Here is a 21049-nt window from a genome sequence, read left to right on the forward strand (position 1 = left end):
CTCCTCTGAGGCACTTTTCCCATGTACTTCCAATGCAGATCTTATCAACTCCAGTGTCTAATGATCATTTAATAGTGATCAACTAGATCTACCATGGATCCAGATCCCCAGGGAAACGGCAACCAAACAAAAACAGCTCAACCACACAAACACCCAATGGAATTTCCCTGAGGCAACACAGAAAACTTATAACAGGGAACCTAAAAGAAACAATATCACAAGATCTATACAGTGATCTACACAATGATGGAAGAACACAATTCCACAAATGAGGGCATTGATGTACTTCGAGAGAGATCTCCCAGCTGCCCTATGAGTGAAGATGACTCGGCTAGTAGAGTACACTTTGCCAGTCATCTAAAGCGACGAAGAAACCTGAAACCAGGCGACCATATCTACGTGTACCGAGTCCTCCATTTATACCAGCATCACGGTATCTACACGGGGGAGGAGGGAGGAGGAGAGGTCATTCATGTCAGTGGACACAAGTTCAGCAAGACTTCGGCTACTGTCACCTCCAGCAGTTTATCAGAGTTCCTTGATGGTGGACTGCTACATCTGGTCTCTTATAACGATCCACGCACAAACTTTAAGATATATGGCACTAGTCACACGAGTTGCAGCAGACCAGCTGAAGATGTGGTGAGAACGGCAAAGGAACTCTTAAGCAATCCCATGAGCTGGGGAACATACAATTTAGTTCATCGAAACTGTGAAACGTTCGCTTACTACTGCAAAACAGGGGCAGAATCTTTGATCGTTAACTCCAGCATCAACAGTGATCCTCGGGAATTCGTGATAAGTAACAGAGTTCAAAGTACGGGACCATTGGCCAGACGTATACTACCTCGTCGGGACAGTTCAAACGATGACAAAGAAGATACAGGAGAGACTTAATACCAATATTCATTAGGACAACTGAGCTCTGCATGTTCAAGGCATATAATTACCATAATTATTGTCTTAGGAAGTTGTTGTAGTACGGTTTATACACCAAACTTTGTGATTGAGCATCATTGATATAAACGTTCATAATAGCAATGGGTGTGTGCATATGTGGCATTCGCTATAATTATCACACTCACCACAAGGCCATTTCCTGAGACAGGAGTGATAATAATGACAGTGATAGAGACCACACACACACTAACAAGAAAAAATGGCAGTGGCTAAGGTGATCACATCTACGTCTATAGAAAGCTATACCTGACTATTCATCAATGCATGCGATATCATAATACTGCACATCATTATATAGTGTATAATTATACTTGTACATAAGTGATTAAGCTCTGTTGGCTGCTGTGTTGAAAATGTAAAAACTCTTAGCTTCGACGTGCCCATGTCAATGAATTTAAATTTTTTCTCCTGCTTTGTTCTTGCCAGCGTATAGATACCGTGATGTGCATACATCCCTATATAGTTATTACATGCAGCCGCAAGCATGCAGTTCAGCACATGAAGTAGTAATAAGTGGTCATTCAGGTATACGTATATATAGGCTTTGAAATCGCAAACAAATCTATCTGTGAAAATAAACTCTATAGCCATAGCCCCTGGACATAATAATGTTTCACAAAATTTTTCACTACAAGTTCAGTGCATTAGGCCATGCACTGTTAGTTGCATACTTGTTTCAGATGAGAATACTAGCTCGACCCCGATGAGGGAGGGAGGTCTTCATTACCCATTATTTGATGACGTCGTATCCTGTTTTTTTAACTGACGAAACTACACAAAAGGACAGAGTCTGAACAATAATTATATAAAAATTAATGTTTTTTACGCACTGGCTCTTTGGTGCACAATGCAACTTTGCACATGGCGGCACATGGTAAAATAATGCAATGTCAAAAAAAAAGGAGGTTGGCCTCAATTAATGGCTGACATCAGCAATAATGACTTAATTGAGGAGGTGAGCAAAACCGAGGAGGGAGGTTGATCTGAAACAAGTATGCAACTAACAGTGACCTTAATGCATGTCATTTAATAACATCAAGGGCGTATACAGATACGCCCCCCTTGATAACATCCAACAATACACTATAGCACTTGTAGTCATTCTGCACAAGATCTCCTAGGCCCATGGCCATGCAGGATCACTACAAGTGCCAATAATCTGATCAACTGTGAACCACAATGCGGCATTGTGGTTCACAGTTGATCAGATTATTGGCCTGCACCTGATCATACTGGCATTCTGAAGCTTTGATTTTTAGGAAGGACCCAAAAGTGCCAGGGGAGTACCCTATATAGCAGGTCCACCCATATTTAACACCATTCTAGTTATCACCTTTTTATCAGAGTGGGCGCACCCTTTTTAGTTATAATAGTCAACATCTATTACAGTAAACGTATCTGGTTACACACAAGACAAAGTGCATACAGGTTTGGAATCAAAATGGCTAATGATTCTGAGACAGATGATTCTAAAGACAGAGTGATAAGTCGCTATTATCATGGAATTCATCGAAACACCTTGAAACGAGGAGACCACATCTACGCCTACAGAGGGTGGGGAGTATATTCCCATCATGGTATCTACATCGGCATAAACAAGTCAGGAGTACACATTGTAATCCACTTCACGGGAAATCCAGGGAAGATGAAATCAAAGTCCACAGCTAAAATAAGGAGAGCAAGCTTGGACGAATTCTTAGATAGACGTCCGCTGAGATTGGTAACTTACAACTCGATTGAATTATGTGCCGTATCACACAAACTGGAGAGTTTGACAAAGACTGAAGTACTACAAAGTGCTGAGTACTTCGCTGAGAATCCTAATGAATGGGATGATTACGACCTTTTGACTAATAACTGTGGACACTTTTGCATCCATTGCAAGACTGGATTAACTGTTTATGATATCATCAACAGTAACATTCAAGATCAAGCTAAAGACCCGTTGGTTAAAATGGTTGCCATTGCACGCAAAAGTATATTGGCAATAACATCGTAGTCAATTACGTATGTATAACTTAATAAAGGTAAAATTTACGTTTTATGACAATACAATCGTGATACAATCATAAAAAATTATGGTTACTATATAATAGTTAGACACTGTTTTGGAGGAGTCTATGGGATTTAGAAGCCCAAAGGCATTGATTTAGTACTAAAGTGGCTGAGGGCTTCTAAATCACATGGACACCAATAAAACAGTGTCTAGATACTAGTGCGCATGCGCAAACCTTGCCCTCGAGGAGCAGCCTGGCTTAACAACAATACAATTACTTAACAACAGAATACTAGGTATACTAAGTAAGTTGCAGGTATACTAAGTTCCATAGTATACCTGCTCTGAGGCACTTTTCCCATGTACTTCCCATGTAGATCTTATCAAAATAGTGTCTAACACTATACAGAGCAACTTACAGGGCTTACATAACATGGTATAGTAATAGCTAAAACAATTGCAAAAGACCCTCCCCCCTCCCCACAGCATCGTGAGAGTGCACCTTGATCACTAATAACTGCAAGCGTTTACGGAAAATAAGTTAGGGACCGAAGTCAAGCATCATGAGCAGGCGTTTCGTTATAGCTGCTATTGGAGCTAGTGGGCGGGGGTGGTCTGTTAATCAAACATGCACTATCAACTTTAATTTCATGCACCTACAGTACTGCAAAACAGTACTGATATCGGTACACCAATATCAACTACATGACTGTATGAGGCTATAGATCGAGATAGCTCGGCAACGTACCAACAGAGTGCAAGGCACAGGACTATGGGCATGCAGGGGACATTATTTTTACTGAGCTACAGAGCTGAGGAAGGAAGGAGAAGACACAGTTTGAGCTATAATTATAATGTCACACACATGCCCACACATAATTATTCAGCATCACATGACTTGTCATCAACTTACGTCAAGAGTATATGATATAGAGAAGAGAGTATCGAACGTAGGCATATACCGTGTACATCAGATGTATGCGGAGAGTAACGTGACTTCCTGTATCTATCACAAGATTAAGCTTGGAATTTGCACACTGACCAATCCAAGCGTGGGTGATGTAATAATATTATCTATCTACAAGAAAGTAGATGACATCACCCATGCACACTTGGATTGATCAGTGTGCAAATTCCAAGCTTGTGACAGATACAGGAAGTCACGTTACTCTCCGCATACATCTGATGTACAGTATGCCTACGTTCGATACTCTCTCTCTATATCATATACTCTTGCTTATACGTACAATGGGAACATTTGGACCATTAATTTTGTACTCCGTAACCTGGGATGTCCCTCAAGTAATGGTCGATCAGACAATCGCCACATGCTTGGTTGGTAATTATTTCCCATTAACTAATTGGTACTACCAAGGGTGTATGAAGAGAAGAGGGCATGCAACTCACAATGCATACTGTGTATAATATACGTCGTATTATATTGATGAGTTAGCAGGATATGCTATATATATATTTAGCCATGATTTAGCCAACCGCCCACTAGGGAATAAAGGCTAGTCAGAGTATAAAGTGCACGTGCAATACATTCTTAGAAATAAACCCCCGCCCATTTATAATACGTATATAGTTGCATGCCCTCTTCTCTTCATATGCCCTTGGTACTATACTAACCACCTCTGGCCAAAATAAAATAACCACCACTAGAAAAAAATAACTACCACTTATAATTAGGCCTATACATTTTACATAAAAGGGAGTGTGAGTTTGAGGTTTAAAATAGCCATGCACTATTTCAAAAATTATGGGCATATCACTGTTTTACTATAGTACTCAAGACTTTAGAAATGCACACGTATATACTAAAGTTCGTTGCATCCATGTCTTGGTGTCTCTTATCGTCCACCGTCCTCAGGAACTTTGATACGCTCACAGATGCATTACTTATATACTTACTATAAATCAGTCTTGTCTATCGGATTTAATTATTATTGGTGACTTCAATGCTAATTTCCATCCTTCACATTACATACATGTATGCGCACTTATGTAACTTTTCGTTGTCACAAATTGTTAAGTGTCCCACTCGGGGTTTTCAGGCACAGACCATTCATCAACTATACATTTAGTGCTGGTTTCAAGGCCGAACAATGTGAATTGTATATATACTTTCATGCCTGAATTGGCCAGTTCAGATCATTTAGGGTTATTCCTCACCCTGAACAATCAAGGACATTAAGAAACTTTTACGCCAGCGTATGGTGCATGCTAATAGTCTGCTATTATATGCATGTAGTAGCTTTAAATTCATTGCTGGAAAGCCACGTGCACCGAGGCATCAGCACCCACCCGCGGTGCTTTCATTTTATGATATTGACTATCAAGTTAAACAGAATAAGCCAGAAAAAGCGGTAATGTTTACATGCATGCATTTAAACGTTAAGGTCTACACTATAGTGGCATGGTTTATGGAACCACTGATTGGTAACAGAAATCTTAATTATATGAGTTGAACAGCTCGACAATTAACAGAGTACAAAGTACAGGACCATTAGCTAAACATCTACTTACTCACATTGCATTATAGCTTGCTACAGTGAGCCTATATAATTACATGAATTAAGGCGTTTCTCAATGATCGCCAACAACGCGTTGTTCTAGACACCCAAAGCTCTAAATGGTCAACTGTCACATCAGGTGTTCCTCAAGGGTTTATCCTAGGGCCTTAACTGTTTCTAGTCTATCAATGCCAACACGAACTCAGAAACTAGACTATTCGCCGATGACTGTATACACTCTATGGAAATGTATCATGCAAACAGGACTACATTTCCCTACAGAAGGACCTCAAAAAAATCTTCTTGTGGTCACAAACATGGCAATTATCCCTCAATATCTCAGGTTCTATATGCATATCAAACAAACATTCACCCCCAGTTACACTTACATAATGAACAATACTCCAGTGGAATTTGTAGACAATTTTAAGTACCTATAGGAGTACATATAATTATAGACAGCCATCTAAAATGGAAGGACTATGCACCTCTCATCTGCCTCACACAAAGCCACCCGCATTCTCAACCATCTACGCAGATCAATGTACAGATGCAGGAGATCAGCCAATAAAAGAGCGTTCACAGCCCTGGTGAGACCTCTTCTGGAGTACGCTGCCACCGATATGGAGTCCCCATGCATGCGTACAGCTACTGGGAAAGCTGCCTTGGAGAAAGTTCAGAGGAGAGCAGCCCACTGGATCTGTTCCAAGTGGGACAAACATATAGTCACAGCTGGACAAAATCGTACAACCAAGCCCGAACTGAACTCCAATGGCTAACACTATCGCAAAGGCATGCAATACTGTCATGTTGCCAAACATAATTATAAGATCCTAAACTCTTTGGACTGCATCAATTTCGAGGAATATTTCAGACAACTACAACAAATACAAGGCATCACCACCTCACACTATTTTGTGAACAATCGAGAATGAACTGTTATAGGCATTCGTATTTCATTAATGCCCCATATACTTATGGAACACTCTTCCAGAAGACATTGTAAGCTCAACTTCATTGAAGTTATCAAAACTAAGCTATTTGACGTTTCAAATTCATGTACATTAGAATGTGTTTGTTTGTATTCTCAGGGGAGTACTCTTATAGGTTTTTACTTAAACCTTCTGAACAACCCTTTCAGTTGATAAAATCTCAAAATAATTAAAGTAAAAATAATTAAATTAATGATATACGCATGGTACCATGCATATGCATGTACACAAATAGAGCAAGTAAGTTTCATAACGATTAGCAATCATTATAGTATGGTTATTCGTGTACTTAATTATAAAACAAAGGGAAGCATTAATTATTTATTCCTTTTTGTTTAGGAGATAAAAATGCAATTAAATCCAGCAGTAACAATCGAAGTAAGTGTGTTGTATATTCAAAATTACTGATAAATAAGCCAAAAACAAATATTTAATATTCACTGCATGCTGAGGAAAACCACACATTCCAGACGGTATTTAAGGGGAGAAGCAGTGCCTGAACACATGCATGCATCTACCAAAACAATGGCTGAGTCTAAAGAAATTAATGCAGCAGTTGGAGACCACGTTTGTGTCGAGCCCCATTATAACAAGCATGGCATCGTTGACAAACTCAATGGCTATAATTATATACGTTCAGAGTGTTTCATTTTTCAAATGAGACGCAAAGATTTTGACAAGTCCTTTTAGTGAATTTAGCGAGGGAAAACTACATAACTAGAGCACTAAAGTGCAAACCCTCGGCTGGTGACATGATTATAAAGAAACCATATAATGCAGTGCATTGCCATAATTATAGTGATGTTGTTATCATCATCATGCATGCATGACTTGCACAGCAACTCAGGAGCAATAAAACTAAACCAGACTGGAGGCATGCTGAAACATTTGAGAACAGGTAGTAGTACTATATAGATATATGCACTGTGGATTAGGATCACAGCAAAGAGAAGCCTGGAGTCTCAGAGAAGTATGGCTCCAGGTCCTGCTGGATCCCAGTCAGCTAAAGCAAGCTTTCTACTTTAGTGACCCTGTTCCATTGTTCCTGGTATATACAGCTTTCTACTTTAGTGACCCTGTTCCATTGTTTCTGGACCTGGTACAGGATCACTTCAGTTATAAGTAACACATGTGCAAGTTCTGTTCAAGCTTTTTTTTTTTTTTTTTTTTTTTTTTTTTTTTTTTTTTTATAATGTTTGATGCAGAGGAAGCATACAGGATATGACAAGGTAGCTAAACGAAGCTAATAATGAAGTCAGTCCATAACCAAAAAGTAAAGGTGCAGGTGCAGTTCTACTTAAGTGAAAAAAAGAAAAAAGGAAAAAAAAAATTTTAACTTATTGCTATAATTTTGACAGGGATAATTTAAAAGCAGATGGGCTAGGGCTACTGATAACATTTAGGGGAAGGGAATTCCAAATGGGGATTACGCTTACAAAAAAGGAATGTCTATGGGCTAGGGTTTTAACATATGGTTTAAAAATAATTTGATTATGAGGGTGACGGGGGGAAGGGCGAGGATGGAGGGTGAAAACATTGGGAGATATTATAGATAAATTGTTAAGTATATTAAAGCAGACTTTCAGTTTTTGGTTTTTCCTTCGAGATGACAGAGGTTTCCAGTTTAAGGAGGCAAGCAGGTCAGGGTATTCTGCCCTCCACTGCTTCGTTCCAATTTTCCCTGCAAATTTTTGGACGCTTTCCAGTTTTTTTATATCTGTGTGGTGATGAGGGTCCCAGACTGCACCGCAATAGTCTAACTTAGGCAGAACAGCCGTGCGGTAGATCTGGTTCCTGATCTGAGGTGGTGATTTATGGAACTTGCGATGGATGAAGCCAAGATGTTGTTTGGCCTTCTTGCAGGTGTTGTGTATGTGACATGCCCATTTTAGATCATTATTGATAGTAACACCAAGGTACTTTACAGTATCACATGGGGAGATCCGATGGTTGTTTATATCTATATTCATTGGGATAGTGCGTGTAGAGCGAGTTATTGTAAGCAGTTTGGTCTTGGAGTGGTTTGCTGTGAGGCCGTGAGATTGCATCCAGGAGTTTATTTCATTGACATCTCCCTGTAGGTCCTGAGTTTCAATTGTCGAGTTTATGGGCTTGTAGAGAAGGATATCGTCTGCGTATAGAATGAGTTTGGCATTGGTGGACAGGTTGATGTTAGCAATTGAGTTCATGAAAATGTTGAATAATAGCGGTCCTAAGATTGACCCTTGTGGGACACCTGAGGTCACTGCAACAGGGTCTGACATAGTTCCCTCCAGGACTACCCTTTGCTCTCTGTTGGTAAGATAGTCTTTTGTCCAATGCAGTAGGTTGCCACAAATGCCTACGGCTTGGAGAGAGGATATGATCTGTGGGTGGGGTACTGAGTCAAATGCTTTCTTGACGTCAAAGAACACAGTTGCCACTTGGTGATCATTTTCTAGAAGTTTGTGCCAGTCGTTAGTGACAGATAGGAGGGCTTCTTGAGTTGAAGATTTTGGTCTGAAGCCAAACTGGCAGTTTGACAGGAGCTTGTTTGAGTATAAGAACTTTGAGATTCTCTTGTGTACAATCCTTTCCAGAGCTTTTGAGATTAATGATAGGAGAGATATCGGTCGGTAGTTGCTAGGAGAAGTAGGATCCCCATCCTTCGGAATAGGAGTAACATTGGAGACTTTCCACAGGTCAGGGACTCTGCTTTGCTTGAGTGATCTATTGAATATCTTGGTGATTGTTGGGGAAATAGCAGTAGCAGTCCCTCGGATCATCTGGCTAGAAATGCCATCCGGACCGGAGGCAGTGTTTGGTTTGCAAGAAGATAAGAGATGGTGGACTTCCTCTTGGGTGCACTCAATGTCACTGAGTGAGCAGTTAGGTGTTGACATTTCCTCAGGAGTACTGCAGGATGCAGTTGGTGAGGTAAAGAATGAGGCAAATGCACTGTTCAGCATGTCAGCTTTTTCGAGCGAGGTTGTTGCTGTAGAATTATTGTTTTTCAGTTCAGCTGGTGTCCTGTTTTTTGACGGAGAGAGTTTGTTGTATGCTGACCAGAAATCTCTAGGGGAATTCAGTTTTCCTGCTAGGCACTTAAAGAATTTGGATTTTGCAGATCTCAGGGCAGCCAACGTTTTGTTCCGAGCACTGGTGTACTTGGACCATGCTAGCTCTGATTTGAGTAGCTTAGCTTGTTTGAAGAGTTTGAGTTTTCTTTTAACAGCATTCATGAGGTTGTTTGTAAGATAAGGTAGACGATGCCTGTGTTTGATGATTTTGGATGGGATTGTTTTAGACATAGTTAGTGTAAAAAAATCTAGCCATTGTGTCCAGAGAGTGTTAACATCATCCGAGGGGAAGGACTCAGTAGAGAGACATTGAAGAATGGCCTTAGCTTCATCAAAGTTCGCTTTTTTGTATAGCCAAATCTTGCGTTGGCGATTTTTGCTGGAGTGAGTGGTCATTTTATTTATTCTTAGCAGGACAGTGTTGTGGTCTGAGCCCGGCACAGGAGGTTGAACAAAGCATGAGATATCGGGTAGTTGTTCAGACACATAGATATGGTCTATGAGTGTGGTTGAGGTAGTAGACTCCCTTGTGGGAGAAGTGACTACCTGCTTGAGGCCGAACTTGGTCTGAATTGAGCAGAGTTGTGAGTGGTTTGGGTTGCTTATCAGATCAATGTTGAAGTCACCAGTGAGTATAAGGTTACTTAGTTTTGGTGCTGATAGTTCTTCCAGTGAGGATTCAAGTTCATCAAGGTTTGACGAGTCTGATGATGGAGGTCTGTAGTATATTCCAAAGGTGATGGTCTTTCCGCTCAACTTGAGGTCAACTAGCAGTAATTCAATTCTGGGATGGTTTAGGTGAACTGTATTCATGACTGATTCGTGGGTATAGATTGCAACACCACCTCCATGCCTGTCTCTGTCCCTGCGACATAGAGTGTAGCTGGCAATGTCCATCTCTTCATTGGATATTGTGTCATCTAGCCAGGTTTCGCAGATGGATATGATGTGGGGGGTGTTAACTGAGATAAGTGCTTTGAGGTGGTCAAGCTTGGGGAGAAGGCTTCTGCAGTTTGCATGCAGGACAGTGAGATATTCTGTGTGAGGGGGAGGGATAGCCTGCGTGTCAGGAGTATCCGAGTTAGGATTTTGCTGATGTGAGGAGTTGAAGATAGAGTCTGAGGTGGATGTGTCCTGAAAGGGCAATGCTTCACTGAGGCACCTGGGACAACACCAGGGGTCATCTGATTGTTGTAGTTCTGCATATGTGTTGTTCGAGATTCCTATGCATCTAGTGTGCAACCAGCTGGTACAGTTGTCGCATTGGATGCCCTTTTGATCTGCCTTAACAGGATTTAAACAAACTCCACATGGGTACTTCCAACGCCTGGGGGGACCTGGGTTAGGTTCTATGTCTCCCCCTGACAGTAGTAGAGTCGCATACAGCAATTGCAGTGACGAGCTACATTTTGCTCGCTTTTATTAGACAACGAAGCTTTAACACCGAAAGCTGCCACTATTAGAAGTACTGACTTGTTGTGTGGAGGCTACCCATGCTGTAAACACAGTGGTAGAGCATCCAGGTAAGCAGACCCAGTCACAAGCTTCTTAGCTTTTGCTCGTTTTTATTTGACAACGAAGGTTTAACATGAAATTCTGCCACTATTAAAACTAATAACTTGTTGTATGAAGGCTATCCATGCTGTAAACGCAGTGCTGTGGCATCCAGGTGAGTAGATTCACCTGTCACAAACAAACAAACAAACAAACCAAACGACTACTATAACCCGTGGCCGCCCACGCGCCTCGGGTTAATAATTGACAAACATACTGACTACAAACTGTTTTTATTTTATGTATTCTCTGGTCAACCTGACGATTCAAGAGAAGAGTTGGTTTAACTTATAAAATCGAGAGAGATAAACTAAAACGAGAAGATCATATCTATGTCTACAGAAAGCTCGGTCTTTACCAACATCATGCCTGATGGGATATAAATAATTATACATGTATATCGGTGTCAATTTGGTTGGAAAGCAACTTGTAGTTCATTTCACTGGCCTCGGAGAGCGCAAGGCAAAAAGCAAAGCAGTGATAGTTCTGTCCTCTCTTGATGACTTTCTATGTGGTGCCACACTTCATCTGGTATATAGCATATGGGGTAAGTGAAAAGCAAGAACGTTTAAAGAGGGCTGGAACAGTGAAATTATGTAACAGCCAACCAGCTCACCAAGTGCATGGTGGCCACTGCTATGTACTATGCTGAACGTCCAGAGGAGTGGGAGAAGTATCATATTCTCACAATAACTGAGAGATGTTTTGTATCTTCTGCAAAACTGAAACTTTCGCAGTGACTAAACATATAAGGCCATGTTTATAAGTACGGGATTAAGGCAGTAAATATAATTATATGAAAATGCAAAAAAAAAAGGTGCATGGTAGAAAGATTGTTACAATAGTTTGTGTGTGTGTGTTCTGTATTAAGTTGATGCAATCTGCTATTAATAATTATTATTATTATTCATTTGACGGGGAGATACAGCATAAAAATAATCACAAGCCACCAGCAGAGTGGGACTGTCTCGGGGGAGTACCCATCGTTACTTACTATATTGTATATGCATAATAATGTATGTATATTCATATAAGCAGTGCTGATGCTTCGGTGGATGCCGGCGCATTGCGCCAAACCTACATTATAATACATAAAGTTATATAATTATACACACAATCATGATAATTATCATGATGCATTAAGTTTGCTGCATTCAGGCAGAATCACAGAGAGTGGGAAATTATTGACCATGCATGCATGATGATGTTACTAAAAAATATGTCAAAAGTCCAAAACTGGCTGCTGAATCAGTATAGAGCCTTGCAGCTCTCTTCTCACTCTTGCAGCTATAATTATATATACCAATTATAGCTATAGCGCTTTAGTGCAGAGCTAACTACTAAGACCATGCAGCCAACTTTAAGGTACACGTATCTCATACGGTTGTATTGACGGTGAAAAAGCGTACATATACTTCTATTAATAATTATACCCTCTGTCTATATAGCCTATAATTAAGTCAACATCCAGGTATCAACAGCTCTATACCCCTCACACACACTCCCACTCACTGAGACGTTTCCCTGCGTCTCTCCGCCAGGAATGATGACTCTAAACTCTGTCTTGAGCATGGTGCTGGCCGGGATCACCATCATAAGACCGGGTACACCCATGCACCTCCCCCTCAGATAAGGCTACCTGCCAGCCGGGGTATAGATTGCAGAAATTAATACTGTATATACATAGCAATGAATTACAGTGGAACAGACACCATTGGGGAACAGCCGTTATATATAGGTGGTTTTCATTGAGAGGTTTCGATTGCCAACCATGCACATGTATATGGTCTATGAACGTTGCAAATGAATCTTGGAGCTAATCTTAATTCTCTAGCTCAAAAATGGCTATATAGAGAGACGATCAAGCTACAGCTATAGGTTTTTTACAATTTTTGGTTGTGTCTGTCCTTTCTGGGAGGTTATTGATTGGGAACTAGAAAGCTGCTCGCTGTACATGCAGAGTATAGAGAGGTGGCCGTTCCTGAAAGATTACTTCACATTGCAGTCGTTGTACATGTAGTTTCAATCTGAACCTGAGCTCTTGGCCGTAATAATATATAGTGTGGTTGCTCTTCAGAGGTGGTCTTTAATGGAGGTTCCACTGTATAATAGGGCCGTAGACAGCGGGGGGGGGGGCAGTTGCCCCCCTGGAAGTCTAGATCTGCAAGAATTACTCTGAAACATTGATCTGCACATGCCCGTGGGCAGGGTCATCTGATGCGCATGCTTTTACTGCGGAGAAAGAGTGATGATCTTTTATTTAGGTAAAATTCAGAGCTCTATACTACGCCTCTGGGAAGCAAGAGCATCTTCTTAGTAAACCTTGTTTTATTTGCTCCATGCATGAATAGCTAAGTTGGTGCCACAGCAAGTTACAAGTTGCCATACTTAGAGGATATGAAAAACAGTTGACCTTTTTGTTATTTTGCCATCCCTGCAAACCTAAGCTATATCTACGGCCCTGTATAATATACGTAGGTATATCACATTTTTACGACTTGTATACTCTGGGAAATGTACTGATAAAACCAATGGCATTTACCTTTTCATTGAGTTCAAGTATAGCTCCATCGTTATAAGTTCTGCAGGGATAAAATTCCAGAACATCCTCTTTGATTTGACTGTGATAGCGACTCGACTTTTGAGTTTAGCAGAATCTCTCCATTTTTAATGGTTTCTGCACACAATTTTTAGCAGACATTTCTGGGAGCTTGGACATACCTCCATGCATTGACCATGTTAACTGCATGGAAATCGAAAAGCGCATCAAAGAAAATCAATTTCAATAGTCCATGCAAGTCGTTGCTCTGACAACACATAACTTCAACATAGTTGGATTTCTTGGAACTCTAACCCAGTTCGTGAGAGAGGTACTCTCAAAAGACATGTCTTTGTATTCCATAAAAGCTTCTTCAAAATTGGCCTCAAATGCTTCAGAGAGGGGTTTCAGAGCTTCAAGATACAATTTACTCGCTTCTCCATCTACAAAATATTTCGGAAATCCAAGCTCCTTGTAGTTTTCAGCAGCGTACTTAGCAGACATAATGCAACCATTCTTCCGTTTTGTTGACAAAAACTCGGTGGTTCCTATCGATGCATGAATTTCTCATAGCCCCAGCTTCAAAATAATTATTCGGCACCTAGAGCCTCCTATTCTGTCCCTGGTATCGAAAATGTTGACTTCAACTCCTGGAAAGTGTTGCTGTAAAACTTCAGAATCGCAGAAAATAAGCCAGCCGGACATGCATTCCACCTCCCACGATGCCGACACTAAATCTAGGACTCCTATAGTAGGAGGGAGGGAGAGAGGAGCATGATCCTCTGTGGCACAGACTGTGCTTTAGACCTGCAGCTCTCTCCAGGTACTAATTTTACTGAGCAGAGAAGCTGAGGAAGTGCTATTAGATCTAAGTCCTCTATTACAAGCCGCGGTGAACTAGATCTAATAATTTATTGTGAAGTCGATCCTGGAAACATGATCATCGCGCCACGTTCAGTGTTAGTGCTCCTGATTCTTCCATGTGCAATAATCCGCTGGATCAAGATGTGTATCGTTTGTTACGAGAATCGTGAATGCAAGTGCTCATGCTGTCAAAAAAAACCTGACTTGGAGACTGGACAAGAGACAGACTCCCTGCTGAAAAACAATGCGTAACGTACGATTGATCATTGAAAATCTGTATCAAAACCCTGTTTTATAATTATAATTATGAACAATTTAACAGCGATCTGAATTTAAATCATGTGTACTATAGCAATTTATGCACTTTGGTACTAGCGCTAGCATAGATCGAGGATTGATAGCGCCTCAAAAACTATCCGCGTTGCGCTCCGGGGTTAATCGAGGCCACCTACTTATAAGAAAAAAATGGCCCGGCAAAAACACAAAAAGATACAAATAATTGTCTTACTTCTGTTTGATCGTGATTTCAGTCAGGCTATATGACACTTACACTACTTATTTAGGTTGTTGATATTGGTACAGAAACACCCTGAAATGGTGAAAACAATGTTTCTGTACCGCTAGCTACTTCTTAGCGATCCCAAACAAATTTCTGTTATTTTTTTCAGTATTATTTCTAAATGCTGCCTAGTAGCTATACAGGGCTTGTAGCCTAGAAAGTAAAAAAAAACACAAAATGATTTGCTGGTATTGGTACATAAATGTGAATATCTTGTGATGGGAACATTTCTAAGAAATTTTGCTGATACCATTGTGTGCAAATAAAAAAGTACTCTATAATATACCTGAAATTGTTTCCATGGAAAAAGTGGTGGGTATGTGGTGGTTTATATAAGAGTAAAAATGTTATATTAGTGGACAATCGCTTAGCGATGGAAAACACCAATCGTTGTCGGCTAACGTAAGGGAACTGGGGCACAACATTCCTGAATAGTGACATATGCATGCATGGTAATACTCAATTATTGAGTTTTTTGGGTGCCTTTTCGCTTAGCAATGGAACTCAAGCAAATTTGTCGGCTAAGGTCAAATTTTTTGGCATAATAATTTTTCTATCTTTTGATACAAAATATTTGTCCAGAAATAGCTAGTCTACTTTAGTTCCGGAGATATTTGATGTTACACACATTTCTTTACGATCACCCCCATTTTCACCTGAAATGATTTAATTTTCACTACAACAACTTTTGGGGAAAAATTTTCCAATAATGTTGTAGCTATATAGCTTATAAATTATTCCTTCACCTTCACCTATAAAATGGTATCAGCACAATTTCTTAGAAATGTTCCAATCTTAATTGAGATACATTTAAGTACTGACAATTCTGTGAAAGTATATAAAAAAGTGTCTTGTCATTATTTGTACGAACATAATTATACTTGTAAGTGAGTTTTCTGCATAGTAGAGCTTGATCTAGTGGTTGTTGTTGAAAAAGACAGATGTCAAAATTTTTTAGTGGTTTGATGAAGCACTCACAAACAGAATGTCTGGTAGCTCAAACCAGTACATTGTGGGGAAAAGATTCGTTTGGATCAGTCTGGTTTTGTAGTCAGCCGAACCAGTGTTTAGTATGTATTTTATAGTAGCACGTCTCTGTATCTTCTCAATCTTTCTGATGTCTTTGTGTAAGTTTGGCCTCTATAGTTGGGAACAGTAGGTTAAGTTTGATCTTACTACACTGATGTAAAACTTAATACGTTTTGTGGTTTGATTGTGCATGGTACGTGTGAGTGTTTCTCCTAATAAAGCTTAATTAAGGAACAGTATAGGCCTTAGAGTCGATATGTGACGTCCATGAGAGAGCACAATTTACGGTCACACCAAGATCCCTGTGAGTATCAAGGGTTTGATTGTATCGGAGTCTGACGGATGTCTGTGTCAGTTCATGCATCCTTCAATTTGCACGGTATACACACAATAACTGCTATAACTACTGTATAGTGCAACATTTTCGAGGGGCTTAATTTTCGCGGATTTCGTGGATTAGCAATCCTACACAAAAATTATGTCCACGGAAATTGTTCTTTAATTAGAATCATCTGCTATAAACGTACAAAGATTTAAAGGTGTGGCTTCCGGTTAGTAGTCATTCCACGAACATTGTGCAACGAAATGCTTTTAGAGGCCATTCCATGAAATATAAGTGCCTCGAAAATTTCGCGCTATACGGTACATATAATAATACGTGCACAGCACATAATTATGTACAGCTTGAAACACAATTATACCATAACATTTATCATTATGCTATCAGGAGTATTCATGCACTCCTCATGCTATTGAGGCCCTTGGGATCATTAATGAGAACATGCAGAGCTGACCAAACTAAACCCAATTTTTAATAATGGAAGAGAGTGTACCATATAGCCATAGTAACCTCTAAATGTGCAACTGAAAGTTGATCTAGTGGGCTAGTGTTATTATTCGTGGGCTAGTGTTATCATTAATTTGTATACATGATTATAGAATGTTCAGTAAGACGGTAAAAACTGCATATGTACAATATTACATGCATCTATAGCCATGGTGATCTAGTCTGCATTCGTAGCATTGATGAAATACATGTCATAAAATTATACATACAGTGAATTATTAGAACGTGGTTGAATGTAAGCTGGTCAGAAGGTGCACAAAAAGGGGGTGACATTGCATCCTAAAATAGTTACTGTTGAGTTTGAATTAGACACACAGAATGAGCTACACCCACGAGTCCTCTTGCGGTGGCTCCTCTTTCACTATATATCTCTTTTTTTTTCTTTTCTTTCTCCTTTTGCCGACGAGATGCTCTTTTCTTGTGAATATCAATCTGAGCAAAATGAACACAATGAGGTACTGTTGTATATGTAAAATACACTTATACGCAATACACATTTATGGCAGCGCAAGAGCTATCAATAACTGGCCGGTACAACAATAGATTCGAAAGTTAAAATTTTTGTAGATCTCAATCACACTTAACACTAGTTGGCATTTCAACATTGCTTGTAAAATTTTAACAGTGTACACATATGCCTTGGTACAAACCATGCTACACACAAAGATAAAAATAACACGTACATCCTGTTCTCACCTTCCCGGCAGTATAAATATGATCTTCTGAGTGTGTTGTCTTGACTATGTGAGACGTGTGCATGAGGAACGACAGACCCTCTCCAGTCTCCAGGACCAGGTTACATGCATGGAGGGAGGAATACACCCCAACAGTTAGAGCTACGACAATAATGATGCATAGAAGAAATTGAACAGAGCTCAGTTGTCCTAATGAATATTGGTATTACTCACCACAAGGCCATTTCCTGAGACAAGTGCATGATAGAGACTACACACACCATACATGGCAGTGGCTGAAGGGGAGAATCAATGTACAAGAGAGAGTTAAATTTACCAGCCATGCGGTCCACCGTGCAGACCTGAAGCCAGGTGATCACATCTATACGTCTATATAGAAAGCTACCTGACTATTCATCAATGGGATATCATAATACTGCACATTGATTATAGTACTTGTACATGTACATTTAAGTGATTAAGCTCTGTTGACTGCTGTGTTAAAAATGTAGAAACTCTTAGCTTTGACGTGCCTGTGTCAATGAAATGAATCACCATTTGTTCTCCTGCTTCGTTTTTGCCAACGTATAGATACCGTGATGTGCGTACGTTTTTATACATCATTATTACATGCAGCCACAAGCATGCAGTTCAGCACAGTAGTAATAAGTGGTCAGGTATAGCTTTGCCCATAATAATAATATGAAGTATACCGACTGAGTATTAAATTATGCCAGCGTATAAGTTTGAAACCTTTGCAAATGAGCCAAATCAGTAGAAAAGTTACCCTTTTGCGATCTAACTATCATTAGGTTGTGCGTTGCGAAGTGATCAAATCTCGCAAAATTCGCATAATAATATCGATGCTCGTAAGTAATACAGTAGGCACAACATAGATTTTTCATGGAGATACATCAGTAGAACCACTGGAGATGAAGATACGTACAACTGGACAGCTCACGTGCATAATGGCACTAATGTTTAAAGAACTGCATGAGCATAATTATTCTCTACTTATTATAGTAGAAAAAAAGACAACACATTGATTACAAGCGATCGAAGCTTCTAATACGTAACAGCATAATAATGAGACTAATTAAATCGAAACACTAATATATTCTTAATACCTTATAAGGTGACATATTTTCGTGAGATATTTCTGCGAATGAGAGCTAGTAAAATCGCAAAAATGTGTACTCATAGATAATTGGAAAATGCAATGAATCCCACTTGCGAGTTAATTAGAATAACATTAATTTGAGTAGGATTTAGTGGAATTTAATACCAGCAAAATGAGCTAAATCGCAAAAAATTTAATCTATCTATGAAAATAAACCTTATCGCCATAGCTCCAGGAAATACGCTGCACAAATTACTACAAGTTCAGTGCATTGATGCAGGTCATTTAATAGCATCCAGGACAATACACTAGCACTTGTAGTCATTCTGCACAAGACCACTGGGCAGGATCACTACAAGTGCCAATAATCTGATCAACTGTGAACCACAATGCCAGTATGGCTCCTGCACCTGCTCATACTGGCATTCTGAAGCTTTGACCTTTAGGATACCAAAACAGCTAAAGACCCAAAAGTGCTAGGGGACATTTTAATTTACTGGCTACACTGTACTGCTGAGGAAGGAAGGAGAAGACACAGTTTGAGCTATATAATGTCACACACACATGCACACACACACATGCACACACATAATTATTCTATAAGCTAAAAAACGTTAGCTCTCTGCATGCAGGGACAAAAGATTAACCTAACTTGATAGTGCCTGCCAGTATATGTAATTATGGTGCTAAAACTTTTCTAACTATCAATTCACCTCATAATCCTCGTACACGCCCACACCTGTCTCCTTTTGTGAGCTCCTGCTTGCTTTCCGGCCTCAATTACAAGTATTATCTGCAGACGAAACAAAGGCAACAAACAGCCATAATCACAGAGTGTCCAATTCTTCGTAGATCAGATCATTCGTTTTGCAAAGGTTCAGAACATCTTCTTTGATTTGACTGTCATAGCGACTCGACTTTTGAGAATCTCTCAATTTTATCTTTGAACGGCTTCTGCACAAAATTTTCAGCACACAATTCTGGGAGCTTATAGACATACCTCCATTGACCATGTTAGCTGCATGGAAATCGAAAATACCATCAAAGAAGAACACTTCCAACAGCCCATATAACGCAAGTCGCAAGTCGCTCTGACAACACATAAACTTCAACATAATTATAGTTGGAACTCCAATATACATGTCATGCATGGTATTTCATCAAAGCTTCTTCAAAATTGTCCTCAAATGCTTCCGGCAGAGAGGGGTTTCAGTGCTTCAAGATAATACTGATTCGTTTCTCCATTAGCAACAGCATCTTCCGGAAATCCCAGCTCCTTGTAGTTTTCAGCAGCGTACTTATAGCAGACATATTAAATGCAACCATTGTTCTGTTGACAAAAACTCGGTTCCCCACTGAAATCCATCAGTTCCATATGATCGCCTGGATGTTGAGAAAGTCAATGAGTTAAAACACAGGTCAGTGACTATCGATGCATGGAATTCTCATAGCCCCAGCTTCACAATATACTGATTCGGCTCAGACGAGAATTGGTAAGTCAAGTGTACACAGAACCCCATATACTTTGTCGCTGGCATCGAAAATCTTGACTTCAACTCCTGGAAAGTGTTGCTGTAAAAGAATTGCTGAATATAAGCCAGATATCTTACTAAATTTAGGAGCTAGGGAGGGAGAGGAGAGCATGATCCTCTGTGCTGTTCAGACCTGCAGCTCTGTCCAGGTACTCTTGGTATTGACTGAGCAGAGAAGCAGAGGAAGCAGAGGAAGTGCTATTCCCCATTGTTATTTCCAGGACCGTTTTCTGTTCTGGTTCCTCGGCTTTTGATGGTTATTTATTACAGTCTACATGTACATAAAAATTCAATGCCCATCATGTGCAAAAGGATTTGATTTGGATGGCCTCGATTACAAGCCGCCTATAAATTTAATTAGTAAAAAAGACTTGAGAGAAGAATTCAAAGAAGCAACATGATCATCATCCTTCCCATTGGCTTGATAATTCACTTAATCAAGATGTGTATCGTTTGCTACAAGAATGGTGACTGCAAGTGCTCATGCTGTCACAAAGAAGTTGACTTAGAGACTGGACAAGAGACGGACTCACTCCTGAAAAACAATGCGTAACAATCAGTGGACCCCGTTTATACAATGCAACAGTCTAAATTTAAAACATATTTTCTTATGATGGAAATCTAAGTCCTATATGTGCTACCACAAGCTGTAAAATTTAATTGGGCAGTTTATACGAAAATTTGCACCAACGACAATTAATGCACTCCTGGTATATATTAGGCCACTCCAACAAAAAACTTAGTTTCCCGTCCTTTGACGAGGGCAACCTCGATTTTCATTACTATTATCCTGAATATCATTACGAAT

At 39.8% G+C, this 21049-nt stretch overlaps 1 protein-coding gene and 1 long non-coding RNA gene across 4 annotated transcripts; one reads left to right on the top strand and one right to left on the bottom strand.

The window, feature by feature from the left end:
* Positions 1-246: 246 nt before the first annotated feature.
* On the top strand, positions 247-897 carry LOC135333101 (uncharacterized). The gene has a single exon (XM_064528025.1). The coding sequence runs from the start codon at positions 247-249 to the stop codon at positions 895-897; it is 651 nt and encodes a 216-aa protein (XP_064384095.1).
* A 16189-nt stretch (positions 898-17086) lies between these two features.
* On the bottom strand, positions 17087-20525 carry LOC135334355 (uncharacterized). 3 transcript variants are annotated; one of them, XR_010394240.1, is made up of 4 exons: positions 20320-20525; positions 19423-20268; positions 17612-17885; positions 17087-17347 (listed from the first exon to the last, which is right to left on the bottom strand). It is a non-coding gene; the product is annotated as an uncharacterized LOC135334355 (long non-coding RNA). The 3 variants fall into 3 exon arrangements; XR_010394241.1 differs by having other exon boundaries at positions 19423-19663; positions 19710-20522; XR_010394239.1 differs by having other exon boundaries at positions 19423-20517.
* Positions 20526-21049: the final 524 nt, after the last annotated feature.

The sequence above is a fragment of the Halichondria panicea genome, chromosome 3 (genome assembly GCF_963675165.1).
Source record: "Halichondria panicea chromosome 3, odHalPani1.1, whole genome shotgun sequence".
Classification (NCBI taxonomy): Eukaryota; Metazoa; Porifera; class Demospongiae; order Suberitida; family Halichondriidae; genus Halichondria; species Halichondria panicea.